At 35.0% G+C, this 11,352-nt stretch overlaps 1 protein-coding gene across 1 annotated transcript in view; it reads right to left on the bottom strand.

Annotated features, from left to right (window-relative positions):
• Positions 1-7,212: 7,212 nt before the first annotated feature.
• The window catches only part of LOC144968578 (tubulin beta-4 chain-like), a 22,074-nt gene continuing 17,934 nt past the window's right edge, over positions 7,213-11,352 (bottom strand). Inside the window, exons 7-8 of the mRNA XM_078907075.1 lie at positions 9,946-10,131; positions 7,213-8,428 (exon numbers count right to left, since the gene is read on the bottom strand). Of these exons, the coding sequence (XP_078763201.1) occupies positions 8,250-8,428; positions 9,946-10,131 (365 nt within the window). The 3' untranslated portion in view covers positions 7,213-8,249. The remainder of the gene's footprint in view (positions 8,429-9,945; positions 10,132-11,352) is intronic.

Below are 11,352 nucleotides of genomic sequence, written 5' to 3'. Positions count from 1 at the left end.
AAACCAGATCCACTTTGGAGCTTTCCCAGGGCACCAAGATATGAAATTATGGTGTGAAAGACACCCAGGTGAATAATGACTGTTTTGTAAAGCTGTGGGTTTTGCCAGACAATATCGTAAGCTTTCTTTGCTACAGCAAGGTCAAATGTTACAAATGTATATGTGTTATATGCCCATTAATCATGCCTGAATTGTGCTAGTACAAAATTCCTCTTGTTTATTTATCACTGAAAGGAAGCAAATACACTGTAATATATATTTTTTCATATTATAGAGAAAATGGCTATCAATATCAAAGATTTAAAAACCCTATATAGCTTTGTAAAATATTTTATGATATGAGGCAAAAAATGAGAAATGACAATAAAATTCCACTATTTATTGCATTTGAAGCAATTTTAGGGTGATAAACAATCATTTTATTCACAAAAATGAGTTCACGAAAAATTGCACCCGATGACCTTTCAAGGGCCATAACTCCTGTAAATGATACTTGAAAAAACTGTAACACCCGGATTAATTTGTGTTATATGTCCCTGAAGCATGCCTGAATTGTGCTAGTGCAAAATCCCTCTTGTTTATTCATCCTGAAGGGAAACAAGTACACTGTAATAGATTTTTTTTTCAAATTATAGAGAAAATGGCTATCAAAGATTTAAAAACGCTATATGGCTTTGTAAAATATTTTATGATATGAGGCAAAAAATGAGAAATAACAATAAAATTCCACTATTTATTGCATTCGAAGCAATTTTAGGGTGATAAACAATCATTTTATTCACAAAAATGAGTTCACGAAAAATTGCACCCGATGACCTTTCAAGGGCCATAACTCCTGTAAATGATACTTGAAAAAACTGTAACACCCGGATTAATTTGTGTTATATGTCCCTGAAGCATGCCTGAATTGTGCTAGTGCAAAATCCCTCTTGTTTATTCATCCTGAAGGGAAACAAGTACACTGTAATAGATTTTTTTTTCAAATTATAGAGAAAATGGCTATCAAAGATTTAAAAACGCTATATGGCTTTGTAAAATATTTTATGATATGAGGCAAAAAATGGGAAATGACAATAAAATTCCACTATTTATTGCATTCGAAACAATTTTAGGGTGATAAACAATCATTTTATTCACAAAATGAGTTCACGAAAAATTGCACCCGATGACCTTTCAAGGGCCATAACTCCTGTAAATGATACTTGAAAAAACTGTAACACCCGGATTAATTTGTGTTATATGTCCCTGAAGCATGCCTGAATTGTGCTAGTGCAAAATCCCTCTTGTTTATTCATCCTGAAGGGAAACAAGTACACTGTAATAGATTTTTTTTCAAATTATAGAGAAAATGGCTATCAAAGATTTAAAAACGCTATATGGCTTTGTAAAATATTTTATGACATGAGGCAAAAAATGAGAAATTACAATAAAATTCCATTATTGATTGTATGTGAAACAATTTTAAGGTGATAAACAACCATTTTATGCACAAAAACGATTTCACAAAAAATTGCACCTAATGACCTTTCAAGGGCCGTAACTCTCGTAAATGACACTTGAAAAAACGGTAACACCCGGATTAATACTCAAGATATAGTGCTGTTTCAGAAAAACCATGTGGCGATAACTCCCCCAGGGGGGGGAGGGTTTCGCCCACTGGCCCATGCACTGTTTGTTTATGAAGCTGAAATATTCATCTTTGTTCTTAGAAAGTATTGTTTATTATTAAAAAAAAAAAAAAAAGCTGTGGGTGAAAATAGATTTGAAAAATAAAACTTGCTAATTTATGTCGTCGTGTGAAATTTTCATGGAGAGACGAAATCGGGAAAGTTATTTGATTGCATAGGAGATATCATTTATTTGAAACTAGTGGAGTTTATGAAGTTTATGAATACTGAAAAAACTTCTTTAGTTGTCAAAGACTTTTAGTTGATCAATATCACTGTCATTCTTTCAATCATAAAGCATGTCTCTTCTCCGTAGTTTAAAAAAAAATATTTGAAGCCGAGTATAAGTATCTCTTTGTAGTCTTTTATTGCTCTAAGCTCAGGTGATAAAGTCTTTCAGGGACGTGAGGCCAATGAAGCCGTAATCTATCACGGGTTATGTAACTGTAACGTTGAATGCAACAATGTATACCCTCAGGTTGGGACATGTCAATCGCAAAGTACTTTCTGCCAGTTCTATAAAGTTGCTGGGTGGACAGAGGGCTCTGGAGAAAATCCTCATGTAAACTCTCCAGCCCGACGTGCACTTATTTGTAGGTCTGATAACCGAACATAGTTATGGGCTTGATTTAACGTATTTTTGTAATGGACTATATTTTGTAGTATTGAGTTGAGTATTTCCAATATAGCAATGAGCCCTTAACAATTTGGATTATCAGACCTGTAAATGATAAGTAGGTACACGTTGCTCCAGTCCCCTCTGCTTTAGATTTATGTGCTCTACTTATTGATCTATCAGGACCACCCTCTCCGTTTCATATGATAAGATTCTAGATTGTATTTTATATGAGAAGAAATTGATCTTGAGACATTATCTGTGGCTTCTTGGATTTCAAATGGAATTAATATTATGTAAACTGTCGACAAAGCTAGACATTCTCTCCCTTATTCTTTCCCCCCCCCTCTCTCTCTCTCTCCCTCTCTCTCTCTCTCTCTCTCTCTCTCTCTCTCTCTCTCTCAATCCCTCTCTTTCTTTCTCTGACTTACACCCCTTCTCACTCTCTCATCCCCCTCTTTCTCTCTCTCTCTCTCTCTCATACACACATCCCTCTCTCTCTCTCTCTCTCTCTCTTTCTCTCTCTCTCTCTCTCTCTCTCTCTCTCTCTCTCTCTCTCTCCACATACACACAAACACACTCACAAATACGCCCTCTTTGTCATTCTGTTTCTCTTTCTGTCTCTTTATGAGAGAGTGTTTCACACCGTATCCTCCCCCACAAAGAAGTTCCAAGGATCTACTATCTACATAATTAACGATTGTTCCAAAATTAGTCTGCGGGGGGTCTTCCTGAAATAGAACACGTTAGAACAGCTCCATCAATATTTCAAGGATTCTGTGACATTCGTCAGATCACGCGATGAGCTTCATCAAGAATCCTTGCTAGATTGCTACTGTATAACGGATTGTTGACCCAAGCGTCAATCTGGTATGTATTAGGTCGGAATGAGCGATATAAAAGAAAATTGAATCTAAAAATTGAAACGATAATGTGGGTTGCATTTCCACGACGTAATAATTTATGAAAACAGTTTGTTTTATTCTCAATCCATTTATCATATTTATAAAGACCATTAATTTTTCTGTCCATTAATATGAAATGAAAAAAAGAGCTTTTATATAGCGCAATATCCACTCAACGTGCTCAAAGCACTTTACAAGGGATCCCTGACCAACAGCAACATTTAACATGTAGGACGGGACATGACGCCTGTTAGGCGATATCACAAATTTTCTCGTACAGAGACAACGCTGTTAACGGGCAGGCACTCATTTTACACCTGAGTACGGTGAGAGAATGCGAGTAAAGAGCCTTTTCCAAGGACTCAACTATGCGCCGAGCGAGGCTCGAACCCAGGAACTTCCGATCCGAAAGCGAGTGTCATACCACTAGACCGCATAGCCGCACACAACGTGTGCTTTACAAAAACCATTGAAGTAAGTACAGGCTACTGAAATCCATCGATTGTCACTGATCAGCTGTACCATAGGGCATATTTCGTTAGTTTTGAGTACCTATTTAAAGTAAACGCAGAGCATCAATACAGCGATTGGTAAAATTTGGTGAAAAACAGGTGTTTGAAACTGAAAGAACGTAGGTAACTGAAATGACATTGTGAAGAGACACGGGTTAGTTTTCCATTCAAGTTGTAAAACTGGTGCGTACCTGAGTTTAAGGGATGATCGTTTAAAAATTTGCTGGCCTAACCGATAGGAAACTATTTTTTCAATAGGTAATATTAAATTTATTTTTTAAAACTTATTTTCACCAAATTATAAGTACAAAATGAAAAAACAACTCACAGTTATTCATTTAAAGACCATTTCCTCTGGTCCTAGACAAAGTGGTCGATCTGATGATCCGTTCAGAGTTAAAAATAGACGAGAAACAAAATTGACAAAATCTTGTGGTTCAGAAAAGCTCGTCTATTTTACAGAAGATGATCTTTTTGGGTATTTAATCATAATGAATTCAGCACATAAACGGTGATGAACTACGAATCTCTATTTTGGCCATTCTGGACTACTAAGAATCGAACATAAACAGAGCATTGAGATTTATAAATAAAAACAACCAAGATAAAATATATGAAACTGTTAAATCTCGCTACAACAGGAAGAAAGCGTGAAGGCCTAAACGATCAAATTAAATTACCCCTCGGTGATATTCAACAAAATAAGAGGAAGTCGTAAAAGGATGTCCACGACTTGTACACGTTCATACCATCGACATTGAGAGAGGTCTCATATCTCCAATGAAAGAAAAATACAGTGGTCTGCGGAATCTTCAAAATTTGAAGTTAGAGACTTAAAAGGAAGAAGAAGAAATTTTTAATAGTTAAAAAGTAAAAGCCAATTATGCCATGCTCTGGAAAAATTTCAAAAAAAACTTTTATTTTGACTTGTAAAAAAGAGAGTCTCAGTTTGAGGATTTTAGGCAAGCTGAGTGCCATGTAGATATATCGACATTTGAAGTAATCAATGGTTTTTCTTGTCAGAGTATTCTTCTTCTTCTTCTTCTTCTTCTTCTTCTTCTTCTTCTTCTTGCGTTCCTCTGTCAAAGTATAGTTGACGTCACTCGGATCTTTGTTGTTTTTTTTTCTTTTTTCTTTTGTTAACATTAAAAGTCCCTCCAACGGACCGTAAACGTTAAAGGTTACATATAGCTTTGCGTATAACGGTGTGATTCATCTGGCGGGCAGAACAGCTATTTTACCGAAAGAATAGCACCAATAAAGCAGAATTTATGTATGTGGGTCATCGGTTGGGCGACCACCCCGAATAAAACCACATTTCCTCTTTTGATTTTATTATAGCAATAACGCATTTTATGTCGAACCTCAAAAGGTTTTCTTCTTTCTATTCTCATAAAATTAAACAATAATATCCAATCAACAAAAGCCTTAAGAGTTAAAGAATTAGTTTAAGTCATTGTGTTCGAACTGAATAAACTCTTGGAAAGAGTCAGTTCATAATGCTATTGACTGTATGTGTGTGTATCAACGTGTGTGTGTGTGTGTGTGTGTGTGCGTATGTGTGTGTTGTGTGTGTGTGTGTGTGTGTTCGTCGTGTTTTAAAAAATTCATAGACTGACCTCTATTCACCTCTACTTTTCATATTGCTGTGTATATTCTACGCGTCTAAATTTTGTAGCTTTTAGCATTAAACTTCCGGTAAGATAAAATTTTATATCCGGCGTAAGGAGGTCAACATGGTATAGAGAAGTGTCTGGAACTCTGAGTAGTAAAAATAAATAAATACGTACACCCCTCCCCCCTCCCCACCCCCCACAACAAAAAAAAAAAAAAACAAAAAACAAAAAAAAAAAACCAAAAAAAAAAACCCAAAAAAAAAAAAAAAAAAAAAAAAAAACAAAAAAACAAAAAAAAGACAAAAACCCCTCCCAAAAAAAACCAACACAAATCAAAACCATACAACACAACAAAACAAAAAAAAAACAAACACAAACAAAACAATACAAACAAAACAACAAAAAAAAAAAACAATTAAAAAACCCCAAACCAAACCAAAGCAAAACAAACAAACAAAAAAAAAAACCCACATAAAGAAACAAAACAGAAAACAAAATAAACAAAACAAAGAAGAACAACAACAAAAGTAAAAAAAAAAAAAACACCCCAAAAAATGAAAAAACAAAAAAAAAAAAAACAAAACATCAAACAAAAATAAAACCCCAATAAAATTAAAAAAAAAAAAAAAAGATCTTGCTCAAATTCTGCCTCAGTAGTTATTGAAAATATACGGCCGACAACAGAAAGTTTCTGTTTTATTAAGCCTTTTTGGTTTTGTGGGAAAACCCGATGTTACCACTGCGTAATAGCACAAAGGATATTCATAAATAAATAAGTAAATAAATAAATAAATAAATACGTCAATAAATAAATAGATAAATAAATAAATAAATGAAAAAAAAATCAAATCAAATAACAAAACAAAAACAAAAACAAAAAACAATTACGAAATGTACCTTTCTGTTCGAAACACAATGAATGTGTGTTTACTTTCCTCTTCTTGGTGGCTTTTGAAAAGGCTAATGAAATGACGTCATCAAAATGGCGCATACATTTTAATGCTGTTTCCCTACGATTACGTTACAACCATTATTTTCACTTTAACCCCCCCCCCCCCGCCCCCATTAAAAAAAAACACAACCAACAAATTTAGTGTCTCATTATACTTCTATGTGAAGTTGAAGGACGCAATATGATTTATTTTTTAACACGACATTGGGCTCAATTCCGGAGTCCGCGTGCATGATATTCTCTCGTTCGTGATATCACCAAATCTCGTGCAAAAATTAAAAAAAAAAAACAACCAGAAAAAGAAAAAATAACCAAAAAAAAAAAAAAAACAAAAAAAAAAACATACCAAACCCTCCCCCCCCCCCCCCCCCCACCAAAAAAAAAAAAACAAAAAAAAACCACAAAAAAAAACAAAACAAATGCGAGGCGCTCAAAGGAAATGGTTCATATGTTGCCTTTCATGGACATTTGTCGTTATCTTTAAGAATGCAGTATATATCATTGGTTTATATTGTATTTTTAGAAATAACGACAGAAATCGAGTTAATGGTATGGTGTAAAGAGTATATTATAATTCTCTACCTGTTTATTTGATGAAGAAATGTTTACTGGATGAGTTATGGTCATTTGAAGTAGACAATCTGTAAAAAATATGACTTTAAGAAGAAAAAAAAAGTAATTTCAGCGTTTACTTTAAATGTAAAAAACAAATTAAAATCTTTTAAGTGCAAATTTTAAGTTAGAATTTTGTGGAAGTGTGCAGAAATAAACAGAGTATCATATAAGTGTACTAGATACACCCAAATTTTCATCGGGTATTCCCAAAACACCTTTTATTAGCCGAATCTTAAAATAATATAGTACTTTCCGCGACATGTGGACCATGAAATTTGAACACCTCAAGTAAGGTATAGTAACAGCACAATTTGTTATAGGACGACTGGTTGGAATTTGTTACCAATTAGTACATGGAATAATTGGTGTAAGTTTATTCTCTCTTTCTTTATCATTATTTTTTGTTTTTGCTCCTATGGTTGTTCAAAATCGAGATTTTCTATTTAAAAAGAAAAAAATTACCAAAGATGAAAATATACACATCTTTTATGACAGTATGGTCAGTAGTTCTTCGTTGTATCATTTTAATGTCTTAAAATAAATTCATTATAAAACATTTAATATAACTGTTCGAAAGATTGAAATGAAATAAGCTCTAATATTATTATGTAAGAAAGATAATAAATAAAATGGTTAACATTGTTTGGGTGACAAATACTCGACCACTCCGACAACTCAACTCTCTTATCATCTGGAGATACAAAACAACTTCCGAACTCCTCGTGTTCATACAAGTGCCACTTTCACCATCGTCATCGTATCATTATTATATATGTATACATATACATATCCATTCTCGCACACGCACACGCCTTGACAACTCACGGACCAAAACAGGAAGTGCTCATTCTGTCCAATCGTAGCGCACCAAACGACGATTAAAAACCGGGTTAAACTGAACGTGCAATGACTTTATCCTGTAAACAATCACGATAATAAGCTAATCTTACCACTCCAGGAAAAAGGGTTGCACAAGTGCACAAGTGCAATTCGTCTCCTGTGGTTTTCTATAGTCAAGTACAAAAATCTATGAGCTGTCTACAGGTTGTGAAACGAATATCAAAATCCACTTCCCAGTGGTCTCAAGATCTCCTTGATAAATAGACTTTAAAATATTAATAATAAAAATCGCGTTTCTAATATTATGAAATAACTCTGAAATATTTTTTATGGGGAGATGTGAGAAGAAGTGTTAACATTTTTGGTTTTGTTCTTTTTGCCTTCTTTGTTAAAAGCTGGAGTTAAGATAGTTTTCGTCTTTTGTTTTTTTTTTTTCAGAATAAAATCTTCATTAATTGGTCATCTTCCATATGGACGCACAAGTTGGAGACAACGACTTTCATACTCTTCATATTATCAATTTATTCTACGCATTCTCCTCTTCCTCCTCCTCTTCCATCTCTCCTTCCTCCTCAGCCGTGGCGTCTTGGTACTGCTGGTACTCCGATACCAAGTCGTTCATGTTCGACTCGGCCTCCGTGAACTCCATCTCGTCCATACCCTCTCCGGTGTACCAGTGGAGGAAAGCTTTCCGTCGGAACATGGCTGAAACAAAATAGAAACACAATGATTATCCTAAATTTAGTATTATGTTGGGTTCAAGCAGGTGCGACTTTGTGGTCTAGTGATATGACACTCGCTTTCGGACCGGTTTGTCAAGGTTCGATCCCGTTTTGAGCGGCGCAATGTTGAGTTCTTGGGTTAATACTCTTGACTCAAATTATCTCACCGTACTAGGGAGTAAAATGAGTATATGGTTGTCTCTGTCGGAATAAAACTGTAATACCTATTACCATTAAGGCGGCATGTCATCTTACGTTAAGTGTTGCTATTAGCTTAAGAACCCTGTGTACATTTCTTTGAGCACGTTTAGTGGATATTGCGATATATAAATGCTCATTTAAAAAATGTAAATTAGGGAATTTAAAGTTAAAATGATTAAAAATATGAACTTTTGGGTTTCACATCTTTTGTTCCTTCAATCATTCGCCTTAATAAAAAAATATGAATGAACTGGTCCCATAATGTGTGCTGATTTGGCAAAACACGTCGGATGTTGCACGGGCTAGTTTTGCGATACGAGCGAATAAAGGTGAAAATTCGTTATCCGCATGATTTTCATTTTTTTCACTTCACCGTTTTTATTATCCACCCAATAACATTCTCATGAAATATTTTACAATTTGAAGCTTATAAATAATTTAGTTTCTTTTTGTGAGATTTATCAAAGAGAAATACCTTCGAACTTGACCTAAAATCTGCCTCGAAGGTAGATGATTTCAATTCATCGCTGAGAACCGAAATGTTTACCAAACCCCATCATATTACATATCATTCTCTTTGTCACTGTTCGCTCTTTGAAATGCAAGTCAGTGCGCATTACTACAAGCTACTGTTGAGCTGGCATAACGACTGGGCATAGTTATAAACAAAACGAGCAACGCGATAAGCAATGGTCCAACATTCCATTTAGTGTCCTGTGTGACAAATTGTGCCATCATCATCAATCAATAAAATCATGTGACTAACGCATTTTTCTTTCAATTTTATATCATAAGTTACAATATAGAATATATTTAAGTCAGTATCAACATCAGAAAACGAAATTAAATCACGAACGACCTAGTAACCAAGAGCACATAGAGAGCAATCGAACCTCCTCCTAAATTATCTCGTCTCAATGTCAAGCAGACAAGGAGACAAAATAGTCTCCCAGACACCTCTAAACGGCCTCCCTGATGATTCCAGGAATCCTGGATGAAACAACGTTGTTGAAGAATGTGTAAAAAACGAGGTGAGAATATGTATATATATATATATATATATATATATATATATTATATATATATATATATATATATATAGGGAGATAGATAGATAGATAGATTGATAGATAAATAAATAATGATAGAGATGAGATAGATGATAGATAGATAGATAGATAGATAGATAGATAGATAGATAGATAGATAGATAGATAGATAGATAGATGGGGAATTAAAAAATACATAGAAATACATAGAGGAAGAGAAACAAATGAGTCACAAGAGCGTTGAATTTACCTGTGAATTGTTCTGCCACCCGCTTGAAGAGTTCCTGGATACTAGTAGTGTTCCCAATGAAGGTGCCAGCCATCTTGAGTCCCCTGGGTGGGATATCACACACGGCCGTTTTCACATTGGACGGGATCCACTCCACAAAGTAAGACGAGTTTTTGTTCTGGACGTTCAACATTTGTTCATCCACCTCTGGGGGGAAGAGTATTAAGGTTCATGTGCGCCCGTTTTGCTATTGCTTTGTGGATTTGCAGTATGACACTCGTCTTCAGATCTGTAGGTCCAGGGTTCGAGTCCCGCTTTAGGCGGCGCAAAATTTAAGTCCTTGGGAAATGCTCTTTACTAATATTATCTCATCGTGGTACTCATGTGTAAAATTAGTACCTGGCACATAACAGCGTTGTCTCTTTCGATTAACAATATGCAATAGACTATTATTGTCTTGTCTTACTTGTTTTGTTTTGCTGATGGCTTGGGATCCGTTGGGACTCCTTGTAAAGCGATTTGAGCACAGAAATTAGTGTATATTGCGTAATGTAAAAGATCTGATTGTTTTTCTTTTAACTGTAAAGCTGTAAAAAGCAGCATTTGATAATATGTCATGTGCAAAGCTTGATTCACACACAGTCTGACACGTACTTCAAAGACTTGATTCTTGGCTATACAATCCGGAATAGTTTCACCAGCTTCCGTTATGTACTTGTAGTAATTGTGCGGTTAGTAGTATGTGCGGCTATGTGGTCTTGTGGTATGACACTCGCTTTCGGATCGGAAGGTCCCGGGTTCGAGCCTCGCTCGGCGCATAGTTGAGTCCTTGGAGAAGGCTCTTTACTCACATTCTCTCATCGTACTCAGGTGTAAAATGAGTATCTGGCCGTTAACAGCGTTGTCTCTGTCCGAAAAAAAAGTAATATCTCCTAACAGGCGTCATGTCCCGTCCTACATGTTAAATGTTGCTGTTGGCCAGGAACCCCTTTGAGCACGTTTAGTGGATATTGCGCTATATAAAGCTCAATTTTAATATTTTTAATTGGAGAATATCTTATATTAATATGTGACAGAAAGTAATATAAAATCAGTAAGCATTCTTTTTCATGCGGTAGCAAATAGATATGTTACCAAGCATTTCGTATTGTAATGAATTGGCACAATTGGGAATTATCGATTTTGAGAATTTGATAGGGCTTGTTATACACGGAATTAAGCTTCTCATTAAGTCACACAAACGAAAAAATAATGAGGACGAAAACGATAGCCTATTTTGTAGGCGAGTCTTCCATCTTCCCAATGTAATTGTGTAAACTGATAATAGGCGATCTCTATGAATTTTTACCATTGTTGGGATGGGATAAATAGATAACTGGCTGATTGATCGACTATAAGACAGTAAATAAATAAGGAAATGAATGAATG

Source organism: Berghia stephanieae, chromosome 3, assembly GCF_034508935.2.
Source record: "Berghia stephanieae isolate SIO BIC M18660-M18661 chromosome 3, UCSD_Bste_1.3, whole genome shotgun sequence".
NCBI classification, from domain to species: Eukaryota; Metazoa; Mollusca; class Gastropoda; order Nudibranchia; family Aeolidiidae; genus Berghia; species Berghia stephanieae.
Note: the sequence above shows the minus strand (reverse complement) of the source record. Positions and strands in the feature narration are given on the sequence as shown.